At 41.1% G+C, this 23,246-nt stretch overlaps 2 protein-coding genes and 5 non-coding genes across 7 annotated transcripts; 3 read left to right on the forward strand and 4 right to left on the reverse strand.

Moving 5' to 3' along the window:
* Positions 1–351: 351 nt before the first annotated feature.
* On the forward strand, positions 352–470 carry LOC117399692 (5S ribosomal RNA). Its single transcript, XR_004544132.1, has one exon. It is a non-coding gene; the product is annotated as a 5S ribosomal RNA (ribosomal RNA).
* Positions 471–4,202: 3,732 nt separating this feature from the next.
* trnan-guu (transfer RNA asparagine (anticodon GUU)) lies at positions 4,203–4,276 on the forward strand. The gene has a single exon. It is a non-coding gene; the product is annotated as a tRNA-Asn (tRNA).
* Positions 4,277–5,138: 862 nt separating this feature from the next.
* Positions 5,139–5,210, reverse strand: trnaw-cca (transfer RNA tryptophan (anticodon CCA)). Its single transcript has one exon. It is a non-coding gene; the product is annotated as a tRNA-Trp (tRNA).
* A 5,821-nt stretch (positions 5,211–11,031) lies between these two features.
* Positions 11,032–12,574, reverse strand: LOC131703062 (zona pellucida sperm-binding protein 2-like). Its single transcript, XM_059005931.1, has 6 exons — positions 12,556–12,574; positions 12,009–12,189; positions 11,779–11,920; positions 11,455–11,548; positions 11,258–11,362; positions 11,032–11,169 (listed from the first exon to the last, which is right to left on the reverse strand). The coding sequence occupies exons 1-6, from the start codon at positions 12,572–12,574 to the stop codon at positions 11,105–11,107; spliced, it is 606 nt and encodes a 201-aa protein (XP_058861914.1). The 3' UTR covers positions 11,032–11,104.
* A 1,584-nt stretch (positions 12,575–14,158) lies between these two features.
* LOC117399579 (uncharacterized) lies at positions 14,159–16,970 on the reverse strand. Its single transcript, XM_059006328.1, has 10 exons — positions 16,888–16,970; positions 16,746–16,804; positions 16,566–16,655; positions 16,010–16,137; positions 15,786–15,932; positions 15,590–15,670; positions 14,899–15,069; positions 14,695–14,791; positions 14,379–14,599; positions 14,159–14,303 (listed from the first exon to the last, which is right to left on the reverse strand). The coding sequence occupies exons 1-9, from the start codon at positions 16,911–16,913 to the stop codon at positions 14,580–14,582; spliced, it is 819 nt and encodes a 272-aa protein (XP_058862311.1). The 5' UTR covers positions 16,914–16,970; the 3' UTR covers positions 14,159–14,303; positions 14,379–14,579.
* Positions 16,971–20,047: 3,077 nt separating this feature from the next.
* On the forward strand, positions 20,048–20,120 carry trnaf-gaa (transfer RNA phenylalanine (anticodon GAA)). The gene has a single exon. It is a non-coding gene; the product is annotated as a tRNA-Phe (tRNA).
* A 135-nt stretch (positions 20,121–20,255) lies between these two features.
* Positions 20,256–20,329, reverse strand: trnan-guu (transfer RNA asparagine (anticodon GUU)). The gene has a single exon. It is a non-coding gene; the product is annotated as a tRNA-Asn (tRNA).
* Positions 20,330–23,246: the final 2,917 nt, after the last annotated feature.

A 23,246-nucleotide genomic window follows, 5' to 3' on the forward strand; every position in this document is an offset into this window, starting at 1 on the left:
TGTGTGTGTGTGTGTGTCGTTTTATGGCCGTGCACATGCGTTTCTTATTTTTTTATTTGTTCTTACCCCGTGGTCAGTTTTGGTGTCGTTTAAATTTGGTATTTAGGCTACTGAAAGAACAATACAGACGAGAATCTTGCATGAAGTTTGTCCGACCACCCGCAATTATCGAAATAAATAAAGTAATATGCAAATATTGGAATGAATAAATAAATACGTATGGGAATAAATACATTTATGTCGATATTTATGTATTCATTCATTCATTCATTTTAAGCAATGCTTTTTTCCTCGTGTAGCAGTATTCCGGTATTAGTTACTATGAAACATACTAAACCACCACAGCTTTTCGCTTACGGCCATACCACCTTGAGAACGCCCGATCTCGTCTGATCTCGGAAGCTAAGCAAGGTCGGGCCTGGTTAGTACTTGGATGGGAGACCGCCTGGGAATACCAGGTGCTGTAAGCTTTTCTACCTACAGCTTGAAAGGGGGCGCTATTTCCCCACATATTTCGAATAATATTCTCACACTTGCTCTAACTAGAAAAAAATTTACATTTTATTTTAACATTTAACATGAAACTTTTAACATAAGTAAATGATATGAACTCAATCCATTCCGCCCTTTTCCCATGTGTGTGTGTGTTCGAGTTTGTTAAAACATAAAAAATTACATTATTTTTCAGTTTGATAAATAGACATTGTTGTGGAATTACGTGATTTCAAAGACATTGAGATTCAATGTATTATCAGTATATCAGCCTATATATGTACAGTAAAATGGTACATGCATATTTAAATATGCTTTTTCTATTTTCTAGCTGCCATGAAAACTTACTGGTGTTCCTTAAAAAGAAAAGCAACAAATCCAACATTTGGAACAGACGGCATCTTGAGGAGAGAAGAAGAAAGTCAATAAGAAATGTAAGTGGTTTTACTATACGGTTGCAATTAAGGACAAATATTTTAACACATTGAAATGGTCTTTGTTTTTGTTAACTTTTTTTTAACTCAAATTTTGAAAGATAAAAGTCAAACCATGAGGTAAAATATTACGAATTAACAAACTGTCTTAAGAATTGTATAATTGTTGATGTAGACCTGACTTGGAACCTGGAAAGTTTTGCTGAATGTCTCGGACACTACTTCAAAAATTCCACATTGTATTGGACAGGATTAAGCAATATGAAAATGTCAGACGCATGGAGAGGTGTCATTCAATAGCTGAAATGCTTTGTAAAAGAAAATGTCAAAATGAAATTTGTTTATTGCTAATTTTTCCAGAAACTACAACATCGTCTCCAAGTCCTGTCAACAGCTGAGAACAGTAGTTAGGCCCAGGCGATGGGCATCACCAACATTTAAAGAGGTGAAGAAACACCTTGACTTACAATCCAGGGCGAGAAGCCCACAGGCAAAACCCCCCAAAAATTGGGTCATACTTAATTAGAGAACATCCTGAATTTGAATCAGCCTGGATTACTCGGGAGAAATGAGCAGTATTCACTCAAATATGTCATGATAACAAAAAACTCCAAGTCCCATAAGCAAGTTGATAACTCCTCAGCTCCAAGCTAGTGCCACTGGAAGCAAACCCTGCCACTTGTTTCTCTAGGTCTAACTCCGGACAATGCAAAATTGAAGAAACATGGCAGTTTGATTACAACATAATTTCTCATTTTTTGTTGACCCTTGCAAGGTCATAGGTCGAAGGAGAAATTAAAAAAAAATAACAACCATAGTTTCTGCACTCAGCATATCAGAAAAACCCAGGTGATTTTTTCTAGTAAAATCTGCACTGGTTGACTTGGTATGGAATGCCCCATATATTAACATGGTGTGCACCTCAAATAGATGGAAGAGTGGGTGCTTTAGTCTACTTTTTCTAACTTGGATTATAACTTATAATAATAAAAATGATGTTATCTCAATTTCAGACACATTTTTAAATGAGGAACTCAGAAGTCCCTGAATGAATTTTTATTTTTTATTCAGGATCAGCACATCAACATTATTAAAGTCAGTTTATTCTTCATTGTCTTGCCTCCTGTGTCATCCTTGTTACCCACCTGGTCTCCTTCATTCCTTATGTGTGCAGCAGCTCCCTGGCCAGTTCATTCTGAACAGGCAGATTTCTAATGCCCCTCCTAGAGAGCAGGAAAGCACTGAGAGGCTAAACATAAAACTACAGGAAGGATAATCTAACTGTACTGTGAGTCACCCAACCCTATCAAGTCCCACCTGTGTTCACAGCTCAGATCTCATAGAACTGTCTGTGACACTTATTGAAACAGAAGTGCAGCGCTTAGAACACATATACAAATAGAACTAATCCACTCTTCTATTAAACTGTGAACTTAGCGTTTGATTGAATCCCTCTCTGGAAACAGGCAGCAGTGCCCTGTCAAGCTGCACACACTGCCATCACTCACACTGACCACAAGAGGGAGCCAGAGCACTGCTGCTGCCCCATACTGTAACACAGTAATAAAACAATTGAAATAGGCAGCAGCAGTGAGCTCCCAAGTCAGTCCAGTTCTTCCATTGTTAACACAAGGCTCCTCACACCCAGTAATCTAAACACTCCAGTGTGGTCTGTGTCTGGAGGAAGGAGCTGCTCACCGTGGTGCAGTTTACATGTATGTGTCACGGGTAGGGTGTCCACTGTAACCTGTATGATACCAAGAGATTGTGTTGACTACGCCACCTTGGGTTTCGGAAGGACAAGGACCTTCGTGGCCGAGAGGAAATAGAATTTGCCCCACGCGGCTTGGCAATTTTGAGTGAGTATTTAGGGCGCTGGCCTAAATCTTCTATGACGCTGGTTTGTGGACTGACCACGACCTGCGTTCCCTCTGCCTGCCGGTCGGGCTCGGTTACCTGCTGGTGTGCCCTGAGGGCGATGCCTTAGGTCACCCAGTGGAGCTGTGGAGACTGGGACTGTTCGTGTGACAGTCCGAGTCTGTGGAGCTCATCAGTGGCTCGACCTACCCTATGCAGAGGCACAGGGAGGGAGCAATGCGGCCACCTGACTGGATGCCTCGCGTTCCTGGTGGGATCTTTGCAAAATCTCCTCCACTGCTGGCCCAATGTATGACCTGGGGATATGGGCGCGTCAAGCAGCGCAGCCTTATCCGCATCAGGGACCCTGGCTTGAGACAGCCATAGCTGTCTACGAGCCACCACTAAGCTAGCCAGGCTCCGGCCAAGGGCTTGCCCTTGGAGACTGGAGACTTGCAGCAGTGTGCTGGACAGGAGGCGCAGCTCTGTGGCCACAGGCCCGGGGAGTGGGGCTTCACGCAATACACCATCTAAATACGTGGTCAGCACACTAGCTGTATTAGCCAAGCGAGTTGCCTGCGCTTCTGCTGCGTAGGCTCGCTTCAAATGTGTCTCCGTCACCCTGCATTGGGGGTTCAGGCACGCCGGGTCTTTAATAAGACCACCCACCAGCGGGGCCTTAACCAGGGCTGCAATGGTGGAGTCTACCAGGAGGCGAGCGATGCAGCCTGCTTCAGCACACTGAGTCCCGAGGCCGGGTGGTCCCTGGAGGAGCATACCTCCTCCAAAAAATCTAGGAAGGCTGGGAACCTCTGGGGGCGGGGAACCAGCGCCTGCTTCCGGAAAATGGACTAGCATGGTTCTGATGCTGGCGTCCAGGGGAGCTGCAGGAAAGCTGCAGCACGTCCCACAAGTGCCGAAATGGAGCTGGACAGCGGGGTGGTACTGGCTTCTGAAACACTCTCAGAACCAGGCTCTTCCTCGGCAAGGGTCTCACCCACTTGCATCTCCGAGGAGAAAGAAGCCCCGTCACCCGAGGCCGCTATAGACAGCGTGTCCTCCTGTACCAGCTGAGACGACCAAGCCCACCCCTCCTGCACTCCGTTGGGAGAGGGGGGTATGGCGATTGGGGCTGCAGGACCTGGACAGGACCTGGATCATCTTGGCCTTGAGATCCATAATGTCCGTATAGGGATGAGATCCCGACATAGGCCTGGCCTCGTGCATTAGCACTGAGGCACTGCTTGCACTGTGACGAACACTGGCAAGTGTTAGCATCGTGTATACAAACACTATTGTTGCAGCAAGGGTATTAACCTTGTGCACCTTGTGCCGAGTACCCTGTTTACACTGGGTGCTGCGCAGCACTGTGAGCTATATGCTAGGTTGACCAGTGCCTACGCAATTAGCGCAACGTTGGTCTCTGTGGCGCAATCGGTTAGCGCGTTCGGCTGTTAACCGAAAGGTTGGTGGTTCAAGCCCACCCAGGGACGATGCTTTTTGCATTTCTTAATCACATTAGAAAATGGCACTCTGATACGCTGTTATTTCATCCAATTACGCTGAAGAATAAATGTGCTCTGTTTTTTTAGTTCAAAATAATACAAAACAAATATCGTCTTCTTGTTTGCCAAAACCCGGGATCAAACCAGGGACCTTTAGCTCTTCAGTCTAACGCTCTCCCAACTGAGCTATTTCGGCTTGACAAGGCTAGTGTTTCGAGGTAGCATTCTTTTTGGCAATCCAGTAAACCTGTAATGAGAAACGTTCAACAGCTCGGCAACACCATAATAGAATCCGATGCCTTTACAAATGCGTTTCGAAACTGTTAAGTTTTCTCTCAAATGCGGTTCTCAACAAATGTTTTTTTTTTTTTTTTTTTTGTATTCCTTCCAGTGTAAGTCCAAAAGGCAAACACTGGAACTGGCTGCCTGAAAGTGCACCGCTTGAACTGCCTCAACAAACGCTGAGCTCTAAAACGTGTACATTGAAAGTCGTTGTTAATTCTGAAAGGTCTGTTAAGCTTAAAGGTACCAATCATTACTTGCTGTACTTTAAATTTCTTCAAAACTAGTATTTCTATAGCTATGTTCTCTATCTCATGCAAGGAAGTGTTAATATAACTTTATTACCTAACTGTGTCAATGAAGACTGGTCAACAGTAATTTCGGATTCACTTTAGTTTATTGTGCTGTATCAAATGAAACATAAAAATGAATCTCAATACAATAAATCTCTGTTTGATCGCTATACAATCAATATGTTGTGTAGGCTAAATTGTATAAATAAATGTCTGGAAACATTCAAATACGTTAAAAAAAATGAAATAGTGTGGAATAGAAACAAAGACGGCTTTGACCTCGACGTGATTTGAACACGCAACCTTCTGATCTGGAGTCAGACGCGCTACCATTGCGCCACGAAGTCCAGGTGCATTGCCAGCTTGTTATGCAATGCTAGAGTGTACAGCAAGCATGCCAAACACATGGTAATGCCGACGCTGATACTAGGAAAACACTCGGTATCACCAGGGTCATGGGAAACAGCCGACTCAATACGTGTTCGTAGCCAGCAGGGCTATGAAGTTGTCGGAAGTGTGTTTGATTCTCAGCTTTAAAAGTAAAGAAAACATAAAACAATGCGATTTGCTTTTATAAATTTCATTATTTGAAACGTGGGCATAAACACAGTTGTACTGGCTGGGAATCGTCTCTGGTCAATTACTTGGAAAGCAGCTATGCTGACCAATATATCACCAATAGGGAAAAGCTGGCAGTACTGAGTGACACAGAAGACGGATTCTCTCAGCGCGTCTCCTCTGAATGCGCACTGGCACAAAGGGGCTTTTCTCATCTAATGTTTGCACTGTGTTTTTTGCTGTGTTGATTGTTATTTGTCTATTTTGTTTGGTGCACGGGTGAAACGGAGTTCGTAATTAAAGTATTTTTTTTGTTTTGTTTATCACAAGCACGGTGCACACGGACCTCAGGTCCCGCCCCAAACAATTGCAGGTACCTGTACACACCTGGAATTAAAAGGGCTTTGAGGAATAAAAAGGGTGAGGAACTAAGAGACTGGGAGCATGGAACTAGGAGATACCGGAATAGGAAAGAGAGAGAAGCCGAGGGAAGTAAACGAAAATAAAGAGGACGAGATTAGACAGCGAGTGGTTGGGTTTTTTTTTTTTTTTTGTGCATGGACAGTGTCGGTTTCGTTTTGTTATTTTTTTTCGTGGACTCACTCTGGGAGGACTGCGGAACTTGGTGATTGAAGACATTTGAAAAGAGGTACTGACAAGAACCTTTGCGTTCGTGGTTTATGTCAGGATATCAGGATCTCTCCTGAGGCCTTCAGCTGAAGCGCAGCACCCTATGGAGAGGGCTGTCCAAACAGGCGTCTGGACAGGAGCCCTAAGAGGAGGTCTGGACCAGAGAGTGGATGACGTATGGTTAAGTGAACAAATACACATTAAAATGCATCTAACGCTCAAAAATTAAACAATAATTCAAATAAACAAACTGTGCAAAAAAGGAAAACCAATCCAATTAAAATTCAAAAATCATAAGTGATAATACTGAATAAAATAATAATCAACACATTCGTCACCCGTGACATTACCACCACTGCGATCTTGAAAATGTTTGTATGCCACAGAATTTAAGCTCTGAAACGGAATGTTTGGCATCTACAAAATGTCTAGCTAGTGGTGGATGAATATATTTTCTCCTAATTGAACTTTTATGCTCGCTCATTAATGCGCAATTGTAACTGTCTAGTAGTTTTACCATCATATTGCAAATGGCTTGGACAAGAAATCACATTAATGACATGAGCTGAAGCACAATCACTTGTAAGATACTGTACTCTTTTTTTTCGTTGTATGGCTTGTGCATTTTCTTAGTTTTAAATGTATTATCACAGGCGGTACACTTACGATTTGGAAAAAATCCAGTAGATTTGTCCAGTACACCTAGATCTCTCGAACATGTAAACGAGTCAGCCCTTAATAAAGACCGTCCGTGTTCATTTCGGCGTTTATGACATTGTCTATACACAACAGCTCTTATGTAATCCTATTGGTATCGAATCGATCGCAATTAATGTGTTCCATGTTTCCAGTCAGTTTGATAGTTTTAATACTGTATTACATTCTGAATATGAATAGAGCTGAATTATTAATTGTAGATAATACTTAGAATACCAGATACATATTTAACATTAAAAAGCAATACATGTGATTTATTTAATAGCCTCTAATAATCTAATTTGTAAAAGTTAGTAAAGAATTGCGCTAATATAACGAAGCTAAATTTGAACTCCTAGCTGGAGCAACGAGAGAGGGCGAGAGGGCGGGGCAGAGAAGGAGGGGGAGACGCTGCTAGGCAACCGGCTCGTGAACATTCCACTCAGCTGAGCAGAGACCGTTAGGATTTAAAAATGCGAACGTTCCGAGCGGCGTTAGGCGCTTCGTTAAATTAACACACCGTTGCTGGCATTTTAATTTTGAAGATAACCATATTTTAAATACTCAAATAGCACAGTATTTAAAAAAATACTTTACTTCAGTTCCAGACCGTTTTCCAACAAATAAAAGGAGGTACATATATATAATAAGTATATTTGTTATGATATTAAGACTAAACAAATGTGCTACAGTTTGGTGTATAATTTATTTATTAATTTCATTTGAACCCCTTGCTGGTGCCACGGCTTGTCTCTGTATCAATTCACTGATATTTGAGGTTTTGTTTAGTACACACTAGCAGGTGATCTGATAATCTTATTGATGTTATTTTGTGAAAACAATAACACGTTAATACTGTGCTACAAAAAATGACTCGCCGTGTTGTAACTTGTGCGGGTGATGTCATGGGTTGTCATGGCAGCGCCGATCATCACGGGAGGGGTTATCAGTGGTTGTCGGAGAAACGCTGGAGTTCCGCTGGCTTCCGAGGTATCCAACCCGAATATCTAAATCAATACAGTGACAACAAAGGAATGTGACATATAAACCTAATGACTACATTAATGAAGCAGTAATACACGACAGGGTGTGTGTGTTATCATGAGGTAATATCACCACGCCTTGGGTGCGTTGGGAGGCACTAGACGAAGTGGAGTTCTTCAACCGCCCAGGAAGTGGTGATATATCTCATGATAACACACACACCCTGGAGTGTATTATTGCTATTATTAAATGGGTCTAGGAGTGTGTTATTGTTGGTAAATAAAGAAGACTTTAAACCTTATTTTAATAATTTTTATTTGTGTCACCTTCCACTGAGAGAAGTAGTTCCACAGTAACTAAAAATGGTGAGATTAACAATTAAACATTTGATTTTAAACCGTTTTGTAAAATATTTTCTTTTTCGGGGCTTCGCTAATAGTTTCTTGTTTAGTCTTTGTAGATATTGAACTGGATCATTGCTTCAACGTGTATGTTTGGGTTTTGTCCAGTAGATGGAGCTGCTGCTGCTGTTGTGATGTTTTGTTTAGCAGAATGCAGTTCAGGTACCGTGTTACAAACGGGACTGCGCTGCACAGAGCGGTACAAACTGTGCAATTAAAATCTCCGGTAGTACTACAGACAGGCCACCGATAGTCATCTCTGATTAACCCAACATGAATATAAATACAAACCCAGTCTGTTTCAAAGAGCACTCAGAGTGACGACGCCAGAGAGTCTGATAGCAGGTTTAATAATATGAATGTGTCTGATCGAGTCTTGCATCAAACTCGCCGTCCTCTGTATAATATAAACACATTACACCCCCCGTACTACACACGGGGTTTTCAGCGGGTGTAGTGAATTCAGTTCCAATAACTCAGCGCTCTCTTTCTCTCTGTATATGTATCTAGTCCTTCTGTTTTACCTTGTCATTTTCTCCAAGCAGCTCAAAGAATGGAACTTCTGGTTCGGGCTGGTGCGCGGATCTAAAGATTCCCCGCATCGGGTGTACCGGTTTGTTACGGAACGTGTTTCGTAAAATGAGTTTATCCAGTAACAGACTATATAAACCACAGTGAAAACAAACATGAAGAGAACGATATGTTGTTAAGTAGTGGTTTGTTGAACCAATTCCTCGAGTAAAATATAAGACTCATTTGTACACACAGTGTTAAAACTGAAAAACTAAACTAATCCCTTACTTTGAGCTCTCACCAGGGATCACTTCCAGTAAAAGACGTATAAACTGCAGTGAACAAAATGAATACAAACTTGCATTCATAACAAAAAACAAACATATTCAGCCCATATAAATCTACACACTTTTTGTGATGCTAGAACAAGGTATATATATAAGGAGTGTTGATAATTTCACCCTAAACTTGCATACTGAAAGCAGCATGTCAAAGCAAGAAGGAATCTAATAAGTAGATTATGCCTGTGTGATCACAACACAGAGGCAGGCAGACCTATGACATCACACATGGGACTACAAAAACTGGCAAGGGATTCTGGGACTTGTAGTTTGTTTGCAGTATTACTGTTTTGCTGTTCTGAACTGTTCTGAACAATAGAGGCTGCATTAGCCACTGTATTTGATTTTCTTTATCTAACGGAAGTAATACAAACTACACTAAGCAAAAATGTAAGAGATATATTTATACCTAATATACATTTTTGTGTACACGATCACCCACAGTACTGTATAATAAAGTTTGTTTCTAGAATTCTGTTCTTTGCATGTGTGTGTTTTATAATATGCATACCTGTCAGCACTGAGCTTTCAAAGTAAGGGAGACTGCATGGGGCAGAACTCTGAAACAGGCCTTCACGGGCATGGTCACCATATGACTTCATGCACACTAGAACACACTGGGATAGTTTAGGCTCTTCAACTCACACCCCAATACATTGTGGGAAGTGTAGTCCTGCTGTGAACAGTGCCCAAGAGGTGTAGAATGTACCAGAATGCATTGCAATTGGAAAAGCCTGAATTGTCCCAATGAATGAGGAGTCACATGGTAACCAGAATGCATGCCTGCCACAGGCTTCCCATGGGCCCTAAAGTATGACCAATACAGACAGGAAGGAACTGCACTGCTGGAAATAGTGATTTTAGAACATGAAATGTTAGCAAAGAAGTTTTTCAAAACCAATTATTTAGGAGCCAAACTGGAATTTTGATTATTAAAAAAAGGAATGTATTCTTATTTTAGTTTATTTAGGTATGTGTAATTATTAGGGTTTATGGATTGGTATGTGTTCCTTTTCTATGCACTGCACCCTTAAGTGGTAGTTTTCTTAATAGCTAATGAATTATAGAATTCAGTGTAGAAAGTAAATAAAAATAAAGAACACAGATGACACAGTGAGGAGGAGGAGCAGCAAATACAGTTCAACTGAAGACAATTAGTTTCTGCTTTTGAAAGGAGTTCCTGCTATAGAACATATTGCTGTATTGGAAGGATTTTCCACTTGTTTTATTATTGGATGTAAGTTAATAAAAGCTTATTGTATTCTGAAGATTGGGAAGTTTACACACCTGGAATTATTCTAGAAGTTAAGAGCTGGAAGTGATGTGAAGCACAGTGACTAGATGAGTCGTAATGTAGAGGATATCTAGCTTACAAAAACTAACAAGTGGGAAAATCATTTATGAAGCCACCACAATGTAAATTTAAAGAGACAAGAGAATCTGGCAGGGAGAAGAGCCCAACATAAGGGAAAGTGGACAGGCCTGCCTTTGGTGGTTAACTTTGCACCAGCTTTTGTTTTCAAATGAAGTTATGTTGAAATGTTTTAAACTGACACCCCCCCTCATGCATTACTATTTCTACACACGAGGCTTCAAAATAATTAACAGTTAAACATATATTCATAAATGACTGAAGCAGGGCTCTAGTTTATTTCTTGTTGAAGCCTGGTTCATGACAATACCTAATTGTATACTGAAATAGAATTTATATATGAAAATTGTTACCTAATTCATAATTAATAAAAAGGGACAAATGAGGGGGGTGTTGTCTTCCTTAAATTTTATCTTCATGCTAAATAACTGAAGGTATAGTAATTGCCCTGTTACAGTTCAATATAAAAATAGGGTTACAGCTCAATGGAGGAGGAAAGTCTTTGCCCCCAGGTTCACACAGTGAATTAGTGAAGGGTCCTTGAATAACACACCATACTGGAGAATGGTCTGATCAGGGCAAATCAAAGCATTAAATACAGCAAGGAGGAGAAAATCCCATGGACATGGACATTCTGACATATCAAGTGTGGAATTAGTCAAGCACAAAAAAATAAGCTTTTACAAGTAAGATTTTTATTTATCAATACACACTTTTTGGCAGTTTCCAGAAAGATACAACTCCAGCTACAAAGACAACCACTGAACACACACCATTGCAGCTCCAAGAAGGGACCACACATTGACTTGTGCTGCAAGAGAAGAAAGAATAGTTAAGTGGAATAAAAAGACAGTTAATTTTTACTTTAACTGCAATTGTGTTCACATCATGCATATTACCGCTTCTAGGCATAAAGTGAAGGGATCCATCTCTCTTCAGCTCAATTGGGCCAGAAGACACAAATGCCTTTACTGCACCACCATCCATCCCTTCAGCACTGCGACCTACAGGAGGAATTAGGAGGAGTCCATCAAAACACATGGACAAAAATGCATGCAAAATGTCCCCCCCTCCCCCCAACAGACAGAGCTCTTACCAAGCCTCTGTTTCCCTGGAATGCACCATCTGCTACAGAGGCTGTCTGATGGCCGGTTTGAATCACATATCACAACACTGCAGTGGAAGTAAATCTGAAAGACAGTACACCTTGTCAAGTAAAACTAGCATCAATAGATCAGGCAGGACCATCATCCAATGAGGATTACTGAATTGAAAATCCTCTTTACACAAATATATTGCATCATAGTAAGTGTTTCTTGCAGAAGTGCAGTTACATGTTATCATTCCAACTCACTAAAGAATTGAGCACAGTGATTTGCTGCTTGCAAAGCAAGATCCCCATCCCAACACTCCACTTTACCTGTCCTTTCAGTGCATCCCGGCCGCTTGTGAAGGAAAACATTTTCACTTCAAACCTCTTCAGATGGGAAGGGAACAGCACTCTTGCATTGCTGGAGACTGGGTGAAAGATGGTCAAGTACTCATCTGCAGAGTTCTCACAGCTAGGAAGAGAAAGTAGGTCAGGAGCACATCAGCCACAACTCCAATTCCTAGGTTTTGTAGCAGCAATATCATATTCCAGCATCTTACCTGTCCACAACAACATCCCACTTGGGAGAGCTATTCCTGTCAGCAGAATAGGTTGCCCAGCAGTTCTCCAAAAACAATTCAGCCTGTGGATCCCTGCTGTACAGGAGCTCTACCTCAAAATACAAGGGTCTTCGCAAGTACTTCACAACAGGGTAATCCCGAGCTCCATAGAAGTCGTTGTAGGTTGAATCTGCAGAGATGCAAGGGAGAATTTTATAGGCGGAAACACACTACTAGAGCATCTATATTATTTCAATTGCCAAATCATACCCAATGCAAGCCGCATGATGACCGCAAGGTCCCCCAAGCCAGGCTGGACTACATGTGCAGGATTATTCTGGTACAAGAACTGTATTACCTTGTTTGTTCCAGTTAATGATACCACAAGTCTGTCTACAGAAACTGCTAGACTAATTTGGTATTGTTTTAGTAACCTCTAGGAGGGCAACAGCAGTTATTTTGGATTTGTTGCAAATACACATTAATACAGCTGGTGACTCGAGCTACAATTGGTATTAACTCAAGTACTAGTTTAGTCCCATCCTACGTACTAACCACAGGATCATCATCAGTTAGTACACTCCTTCCAGTTCACTGCAATTGACCCAAAAGGTCTATAGGCAGCACATGCAATGCCATAACCAATAGTCATGTCATGTGTCACAGCACCTCTCAACTGGACAAGCAGTTCAATACAAAAAGGTGGCATCCTTCAGATGTCCACAATTCATGTAAGTATTTCAGCCGAGAGAAACACCAGTCACCATGGCTCCCCAGATTGATCCAGGGGTGTTGTGGCCAACTTGTCTAGGTTGAACCTCCTCAAAATATGGTTTTAAATGTGTCAATACTAACCCTTCTAGTTGTGCCACAGGAGTTGACATTGAAGTAGAAAAGCGCATTGATAGCATCAGACTGAAGAGGCCGGCAACTCGGATCCCTTAGAGTTAGTTGACTTGGAGACAAGCTGGGGACAGATTCCACTTTCACAGCAAGAGCTGCCATAGTGCCATTGGTGAAGCAATCTGAAACACAGCATTTGGATCCAGGTTAAGGAAACAGATTATAGCTTCAATACCACTTCATTCAGTCTTGTGCCATTCTAAAGAATGCTTGGTCTGCAGGAGAGTTACCAATCATCTTTGTAGGGAAACTGCAGGACAGGGAGAAGTCAGCCACCACAACCATGGTCCCAATATCCTTCAAGGTCAAGTCAAGACTGCTTCTGATGCCTGAAGAACTGATCACCTACAGAGACAATACATCAGGTCAGTAATGTGTTGAACCCAAAACAGCTAAACTCATTTTCAAGTTCCATCACTTACTTCATATGTGGCATCAACTGAATTGTATGGGACAGTCATCCAGAAATTGGTAGAGTTGGCATTATACTTGTACAGGGCAAGCAGATTTCCACCAAGCTCTCTTGAGCCCACAAAAGGAATCCAGTTGCGACCCATGTTGCCATATGTTACCATGGTATAGAATGCAGCACCATCACAGTAGCCAGTTACTGTAGGTGGAACTGCAAGAGGAAGAGCAGTTGTCAGGGCAATGGACTGGATTGGTTAGAAAAGGGTAGTTGTAGAACAAATAGTCAGGCACTTACTGATGTCTTTGAGAATGGCTTCGACTACAGCAGGATGAGTAAAGGGTGTATTCTCTGGCACTATATTCAGCAAGTAGGTCAGGGGCAGAATGTAGGTTCTGGTGTCTGGAGGAGTTGCCTGAAAGAAAAGCAAAGGTTTGTAGGATTAAACCCAAAGTCAGACAGCAAGCAACACGTCCACAGGAAGCAAGTGTTTTCAAAGGGCAATTGGATGGTTAAACAGGTGGGATGTTACCTTTTGCTTCACATTGGGGTCCTCAAATGGCACCTGGAGGGTGTAGGTCTTGGATCCATTGGGAAAGACATGCTCCTGGACATTATAACCTTTTAGGTTGGCTTCTGGCACAGTTAACGTCTCTGGTCCAACTATAATTTTGACCAGCTCCACATCAGGCAGGAATGTCCCCAGGGTCACATTGAACACTCTGGCTTTAGGAACAGTATTTGAAATTAAAGCATGCAGTTAAAATGGATATGAAGTGGAACACTGCAACAAATCCCTTTGATTTACTGCATGTGGACAAGTTCTACATACTGTTTGTGACAACTGGTGGCCGAGGCATGAAAGGAGTGGTTATTGGATGAAGTACTGTGTACTTGGTCTTCTCAGGCCCATCTTGCCAGGTATGCTCCAGCATTGGTTCAATAGAGTAAGAGATCACATAGGTGTTGTCCAATACATGGCTCTGAAAGCACAGAAGCATCTTAGGAGGAAAGCTTTTAAAGGAGAAGGATTTAGAAGATGTTGAACTTCTACATACCTTGTAATATCCACCATCAGCTCCCACAGGAATTTTTACAGTGATTAGCTGGGGACCGACATCCAGTTTATAATCTCTATTATGAATCGTTGCAGGGTCAAGCTCGCGGCCATCAACTCCCATTTGAACATCAAGGGTAGTAATTTGTGGTGTCGGAACAAGAGGAGGCAGAACACGAGGAACACTCCATGTAATCATCTGTTATGTGAAGGCTATTCCATCTGATAGAAAGGAACACCATAGACTTGGTATAGAAAATTCACACTTCAGCCTAGAACAGTTCTTGAGCACTGTTGCCATCCATAAGCTTACTCACCAGTAGGACATGTAACTGCAGTGTCCACCATCATGACCATCCATCTTTGCTTATAAAAGGTGGTTGATCTTAGCACAGCCATTGGTACAGTTTGGATCTGTTGGAGGGGAGGGGGAACTTTTACTAAAACAAAAGCAAGACTGTAGTCTACCTTCATAGTCTGGATATACTGTACTAGAGAACAATGAAGCCTAGACTACTTACCACCTGAGGCTGGCTTTCTGTGGAATTGTATGCAGCTCTAACCAGAATTCGAGTTGGTGTTGTGTTTATGCCATAGCCGTTTGTCATGGCCTGAGCAACAGTCATAGTGGTCTTTCTATTTGCTGGGAGATGGAACACAATTTTCCAGATGCTGTTGTCAGCAGCAGTTGCCTAGCAGAAGAAAATCTCATTAGATTAGGAAGTTTGAACACAAAGCATCCCCAGTCTAAAGGATTTGTCATAACAGATGTCATGTTTAATAAACAGGAACTAAAACTGAAAAGGTGAAAGTTTAAGAACGTATCACTGAAACAGTTCTAGGTTCAGCGGGCATCTCTAATGGAACAGAGTAAATCCTCAAATGCAACTGCGTACGAAAACCTACGTGAAAGCATGTGGTCTGTATCCGATACAGGCAGAGTTTACAGCCATTCATTTGTACTAGACCTTAATATATCAGTGTACCAAACTTTAGGACAAAGCAATTTTACCAAAGCAATCACAGAATACATGCATGCAAAGCCAATGCCTTAATGTCACACAATTCCAATATGGCCACCCTCATGGGAGACAGGTTAAAGTTAAGGGGGCCGTTAGATTTTGCTTCCTCTAGATGGGACAGTAGAGTAGACCTCAATAGGCAAGACCAAGGGGACATGAATGAAGCAAATGCAAAGTCACATGATTCTACCTCAGGGTATGCAAGGGACCAATCAGGATCATCTTGAACAAAGTTGGGCTCAATAAGTGGCACCCCTCTTCTCACAGAAACCTAAAAGAGAATTCACATTAGTCATGAGTGAAGCACTTCTGTATTGACAATTAAAATACCCACACAACCCAACAAGTTATACTGAACAGCATTATCACATCCTGACAGCCCTTACCTCCATGTAGTTTCTTTCACACAGAATCTCCCTCTCTGCCCATGGAGAATAGCGGCATGTCATGCTCTGAACATAGGAGGAAGCTGAAGTCATAGCACTGTTTGAGAAGACACTGATTTGTACTGTCAGCTTGTAGGTCTCATCATTCTGGAAACAAAGGCTAAAGTTAGTCCCAGCATGTCACCATTAGAAACAAGTTTACAAGAAATAAAATGAGGACTCACTGTGTTCTGAGCAAAGCAGCTCAGCACAGAAGCAAGGAACTTGGCATTTCCCAAGAAGTCAACGGTTAAGCTATATCCACACTGTGCAGCCAGTCTTGGCGAGAGGGACACAAGCACCCCCTTATTGTCTATGGAAAGAAATTCAGTTGGCCTTTCAAGAAACTGTACACGTGATCAAGCAAGGTAGAGATATAACAAAGTGAACACCCCCACCACCCCATTCCATCTACTTATTGCAATTCTTTAAAAACTATTTATTAGTAGAATTATACGCTCATTCGGAACAGTAGGTTTAGAGTAAATGATTTTTATTTCTGCGCACTTGCAGTCAACAAATCTGACTAAGGTTGTAGCAGCACAGGTCTATTTAGTGTGATCAGCAACATGCTTTTAAAGCCAACGCAAGAGCTTTTCATATCCTGAATCTTACAAAAACAAAGCCTGGTTGCTGCCATACAGCGCAGGAGTGCTCTGTACTTAATTCACGTCATTACATTACGAGTTAACAGGCTTTGAACATCAAAATCTTTCCATTCAAGAAAAGATGATCACTCACCAATCACATTGATGCGAAAATACTTTCCAACAAAAGACTTCTCCAACATCATCATCATAACACTCCCTTGACATTCTGTCCTCACCGAGCCTGCAGAAGACAACGATACTTGAAAACACACAACCGGCAAATAAACAGGAAGCTGAAAGGACAGCTCTGCTGAAGAGACCGTTATCGTACCTAGAGGGGGGTTCTGCGTCCAAACTTCAGTGACGAACACTGCTAACAGCAATGTTATTCTGCATTGGAAACAAAAAACACGCAAGTGAGAAACACACAATAAAATGAACGTTTCTAAAGTAGAGAAAAGATCAACAATTACCCAAATCTAAGACAACACGGCATCATTAAATCCAAGGCAGCCCCGACCGTAAACTTCTTTCTCCGTTATAAAGAAACAATAATAAAAACAAAACCGTCAGTAGCTGAGTTTGGTGTTCCTTAGAGCGCAATGGGTTTATAAAGAGGTTCAGGTGCTAATGGGAGCTAATTAGCTGCAATTGATGCACGCATATCTTTCATATTAGTCCTCTAATTTTCAATCAGTACGTTAATTAAAATAAATAAATAAATAAATAAAACTTTTGAAATTATATTACAACCCATTTAGAAGATTGTACTTTGAATTTAAGTTTGGCAGAAGTACGTGCGGATCAAACTGCACTGTCACCTACAAGGACTGTCTGATTAAAGGCTCAGCTATGGAGGCGTGTAGTAAACAAACCCCAATGAATAATAAAAAGCAGGCCGCGCAAATGAAGAAACACATTTATATCATGCAGGAATCCAGGCAGATGTGTTGCCTGCGCCAGTTTGAGGGGACGAGAATGACAGCTCGAGTTCTGATGTGAACATCCACAAGTCAATTACACATTTTTACAATTTCACCAGACTGATAGTTAGGCTAAGCAGACATTAATGTAGACAATTTATTTGAGGCCACTTGATTTAAGAAACAGTGCAAAGCATCTCTTTCGCATGTCAGATTTGCCATGACAGGGGCAGTCCCGGGGAATAGAATGACCAAGTGGCAAATGGAAAGCACAGCGCTTAACCTGAAATACAACGCGCAGTATTGATTTAGAACAGACTAAACACAAATCGGATGGCGTGCTGGAAATTTGAATTGTAATCAATTTATTTAAGATCTGAAGTTCCCATTTCAATTATTGAGCTTAATTACATTCATTATTTTATGTATAATTAATTCAATTAGTGTGTTGAGCATTTTCAATTTGGCATATTATCTTCGAGTGTTGAGCTTTGTCTATTTGACAGCTGTTATTTCAATTCAAATGTTGAACTTTGTCGTTGATGTTTGACGCTCTGGCTTTTGCAGTTCACATTTTTGTTACATTCCACCTCTCATAGGTTTGAACACAAACGGGTTTATTTGTGAAATTGTCAGATTGTTTCTTGTGTATCCAGCGCTCATCTGAACTAACTGGTTCAGTGGTGTGTTCCCGTGAATAGACAGCACATGTCTGAGGGGGGGTGTTCTGTTCAGCTGTGCATTTCTGTGCGCCCCCCAGCCCGGCCAGCTCTCCCTCCCACCCGATCTGCAATCTTGGGAAGATCTTGGTAGCTTTGACCAATCATAGCCCGTGTCACTACCAAGAATTGACCAGGAGCGAGCCAATCAGATTTCGCAGATCTACCAAGAATGAAGTGACGGAATTATCCAATCAGATCTCGTAGAACTCCCAAGAATCCTGCGCGTTCTCAACGGCGGGAGATTATTGAATCGTGAAGACTTTTGGTTTATTTCGAAATACAATCATCTGAAGGGAAGAATTTTATTACACTATTATTTTAATTGTCACTAGTACTGTACGTATAGTCACCACAAATTTAAAAAATGCCAATAATAAGATATGTTCGTATTACAAATGTCAGCTGTAGAAATGCGCGGATAGTAAACTCTATGTTTTGTAATATTATCAATAAAAATACACGATTGTCATTTTTACAATAGGTGTCAGTTCTGAGTGTTAAAAAATGTAATATTTACGACAGCTAGAAACTTGTTTGAGGGACTGTTTTATCCAAAGCGCAATTATATTTAATACATTTCTCCGTTATAATGTTACTGTAATACTTGTATCCGGGACAACAGAAATCGTACCATGGTAAAATAAATAGTACCATATAGTACCGTGGTGTAGTGTTGCATTATACTGTAGATACCAGGATACTTCTTAGAAATAAAAAGGACAATCGTATTATCATGGTGGTACTGCATTATAGTACCAGAATAGTGCATTGTACATTGATAGTATAGGATACATTGTGTTTTTCTATCATTTATTTTTAATTATGTATCCATGAACGTTATAGTACTGTATTTAACTTTAGGCTTTTAAGTTTAATTTAGTTTTCATTGAAAAATTATCTTGTTTTGAAAGCAATACTTAAAAAACGTGAACATGGATACTCCATGCTTTTTAAAAAAGATAATCTCTCTTTTTCAACAGTAAATCCCTTTTCTCATTGTATAGTAGTGTTTATTTGTTTTCACCCAGTGAACCCCTTTCTGATTTCTTGTTGTTTTGTGTAGAAACCTTTTATTTGGCCATTGTGACTATTTTGTGTTTAGGCTATTTGTTTAATTGAAGTTTAACTGCAACCTTGCTATTCTGTCACAAATGCTCTTTTTTCAGGTTCAGATGGAACCCTTGTTTAGAAGAAAGGCTGATGGCAGCTCAACCTGACTGATACAAACTAATCCATAAGCTGGTATCACCCCAGAAGGGTCAACCATGTAAGTTCGAATTTGAATCAATGCTTATAAAAATAATGATCTTCACATTATAACTACTTTATAGGTCTCCCTTTCAGTGCTAATTTCATTATCTATTACAATGCATTTTTATAACTGATGGTGTGATTTGAACTTGAGTGCTATATAATGAATGTTTTAGTATACACATATCAAATACTGGCATTATTATATTTGTAGGAAAACAGTCAGTTGATATAAATGATATGTGGTCCAGTTACCATACCAGGTACCTATTGCTGTTGTTTTTCAGCTCTGATGACTGGTGCTGAACTGAGCAACCAAGAACTCCAGAAAAATTGTACCTTCTTATACTGGACCATGCAAATACACAGGTACAGTGAACTTGATAAAGGATTGTCAGTATTACCATTAAAAATGTAGGAATAAAGGTTCTAAATTATTATCGCAATTTTCTCTGAAATTCCACACAGGAGTTGGTAGCAGTGTTTGATTTTTATAATCTTTCATAAATAATTATTAGGTAGTTGCATTTCTTAATTACAAATACACAATTAATTAATATTACATTTGCAATCAAGGGATGATATAACGCGCAAGGATACTTGTCTTTCATAAGAGTTGAAATAAATTATAGCGCTTTGAGATTATATATGTTACTATCGGATTGTTTAGAAATGTACTTAATTATATTACAACTTTTCTAAAAAAGAATGTTATCTCGAGAAAGGAGGCTTGTCAAGCTGAAATAGCTCAGCTGGGAGAGCGTTAGACTGAAGATCTAAAGGTCCCTGGTTCGATCCCGGGTTTCGGCAAACAGCAAGAATTTTTTTGTTTTATATTATTTTGAACTAAAAAACAGAACACATTTTCTTCTTCAGTGTAATTGGAGGAAATAATAATGTAGCAGAGTGCCATTTTCTAATGTGATTAAGAAATGCAAAAAGCATCGTCCCTGGGTGGGCTTGAACCACCAACCTTTCAGTTAACAGCCGAACGCGCTAACCGATTGCGCCACAGAGACCATCCTGCTCAGCAGAAACTGAGACCACATCTAAGAAGAAAGCAACACTGGGCAGGAAAGTCTGTAATCACAATTACATGTATTCAAACCAATGCAAGCAAACCAAGCCATTTATATTTATTCCCAAATAAGACAAATTCTTTCATCGCTACAAAAAATATAAAAAATCTCCGCTTCTCGGAAGGCATACGATGGAGGGAGCACTGCAGTTTGTCAGTCTGGGGAATATTACAAATTAGGAGACTTTGCTTTAAAATACACATGTAGGGCAGGCGACTGTTTAAAATAATTGTCACAATTTTTAATTATCTCCATAATGCGTTGGGACTAAATACGCAGATACATTAAAACTATTTGGAGAATGCGGGCATCGATCCCGCTACTTCTCGCATGCTAAGCGAGCGCTCTACCATTTGAGCTAATTCCCCTCAAATCATGCCCGTGATTCTCATAGGCTACATCGCAGCTTGATATGAGCAATTCAAATTGTCTCGGCAATGTAGTCTGCCATTTGCAAATTCAAAAAATAAATTAATTAACTAAATAGCAGATATTTCAACTACAGGTATGTTTTCAATTTCTTCAAAAGGTAGTCTCAGCTCGTTGATTCAGTCGCTTTAAAATCCACCTCTGTCCCGATGCAGCAGCGCTGTGTGCTGTGGCTCGAGCTTGTTTGACGAGGCAGGCAATGCAAAAATGCCAAAACTTGCTTTTGTATCACACGACAAACTTAAGGTATGCTTTAACGGCTTGGCTGTCTCAAGTTAGTTTGTATTGTTAATGGAACACCTCGTTGTTGCCCAGTCATTGTATCATATGAATTAGAGCTTGCCAGTTGGGGCCGACGGTCTGCCAATAAAAGTTAAGTCTATATTTGAAAGGGTCATTTCTAGAGAACATAAGAACATTTTAAATAGGCCTTGACTAATATTTCACTGGTTGCCTACGAGGGCTTGAGAGGCGAAAATTGGGAGTGAGATATTAAGAATGATTTCTCCGGTTGCTTAGAAGGCTTGAGAGGGGTGAGACATTTGAGAGTTTAAGAGTGAGAGGAGTTTGAGAGGGATGGCGAGATTGAGGGCTGGAGTTTGGGAATGGTGCTTAGTAACATTGAGGTTAGATACTGATAGCAGGACAAGATAGGGGGACGAAGAGTTTTCCCTTCTCGTCGGGTCAGGCAGCATGCTCTGGCCGCTAGGTGATGTAGAGAGGGAGACACAAGAAGAGCAAAGGATTAGATATAAACACTTTCTGCTGGGTCAGGCAGCATCCTCCGACTGCTGGGTGGGGAACGGAGGAGGAACTGGTGCTGTATACCTGAGAGATCATTCCTGATGGAGGAAGGGGCCAGGTTAAGGGATAGCCTGAGGTCTGTCATAAAGGCAAGGAGGTGTTGAAGGTTATAGGAGGTGAGAGAGATACAAATCTGGGCACAGAATGTGGTGAAGAAAGACCAGGCAGTAGAATAAGAAGAGCAAGTGGAAGGGGCGAATGCAATGCTCCCTGAAGCTGCAGGCCGACTCGGGGAGGCTAAAGAGTGTGGAGTTTAATGAAACACCAGCTGATTGAAAGGAGGAACTTGCCGCGGGTTGGGGTCTGCTTCTGGGACCGGGCTGTGAAACTTGTGGACCATCACACAACCTCCACCATGTTTAACACTGGGCATGGTTAACTTTTTTTTTTTTTTTACTTCAATGTGTAGTATTCTGTAGTAAAATTACTACAGCTGGCCAGTATCTGGGTGCACGGAATGGTTCACAAGACCTCATGGTTGAAATGGCTTAACACTCCGAGTCTATTCATTGTATTTCCCTTGATGTCCTGGTAACTGTTGCCTTTTTTTTAAGTCGGTAAATCAGTGATGCTGTCATGGTAAATTCACAGGGTGCACTCTGTTCCTTCAGGAGTCCTGCAGAGGAAGTGCTTCACAAGAACAGTTAAACATAGTACTTCCATGGTCAGGTCATTGAATGGACAGAGCAGCCTTTTCTGAGGGTAGAGATTAAAGAGTGAAGGATGTCTATTGATATAGGGAGCCAGGAGGGAGCAGCAGGGAGGGGAGGCTCTTGAGGATCTCTCTGAGTGTCAGCAAACTGATGGGATGGATAGGAGTGTTGGAGAAGGGACGGAGATGAGGCGGCAGAAATACTGAATTCCAGAGATGTAGGCTTTAACGGTAGTGGGGGCTAAGTGAAGAGAATCCCTTGCATGGGCAATGGAGGCTACAATCCGCTGTTCATTAAATCGGAATGGGATGTATTTTGTTTTGAGTGCAGAAAGTTGTAAATGTTTTCCATCCAGTGGTAAATGAAGATTTGGTCGCTGGGGCTAAGGGTGTGGCCATGTAGTGATGAGCAGATTGCAGAAGACTGGAGAGTGTTGTGTTTAGTTGAACAGCAGACGTTGGTGTTGCAATTATTAACCTGGTCGAACAAAATAAGTCTTCAGTGTAATTTTAAACAAAGAGCGCTTTCCACGATTTAAGATGCTTTACAGACTGAATATTGGAATTGGCAGCCGAAACTGGGGGATAAAACTGCTTGTGATCAGTGGGCAGGTTGCATACTTTGCATACCGTATTTGGGAGAAAAAAAAAACGGATCATCTCAACTGCAGCAGCTGTAGCAGAGTGGCATAGCAGAGTGGCGCAGCGGAAGCGTGCTGGGCCCATAACCCAGAGGTCGATGGATCGAAACCATTCTCTGCTAGCTTGTTTTTCTTCTGTTGGCAAAGTAGATTTTCTAAAATTTTACATTTCAATTTAGTGTGTGTATTTCGTAAATGTTAATGTGTATAAACAGCAGGTACGCATCTTATCTGTCTCTACCCATAGAGGACGCATACATTTAAAAAAAAAAAAAAATCTGAACACAAGGTGTATTTATGTAATCTGATACGTTACATCTAGACTTAACTG

Source organism: Acipenser ruthenus, chromosome 32, assembly GCF_902713425.1.
Source record: "Acipenser ruthenus chromosome 32, fAciRut3.2 maternal haplotype, whole genome shotgun sequence".
NCBI lineage: Eukaryota > Metazoa > Chordata > Actinopteri > Acipenseriformes > Acipenseridae > Acipenser > Acipenser ruthenus.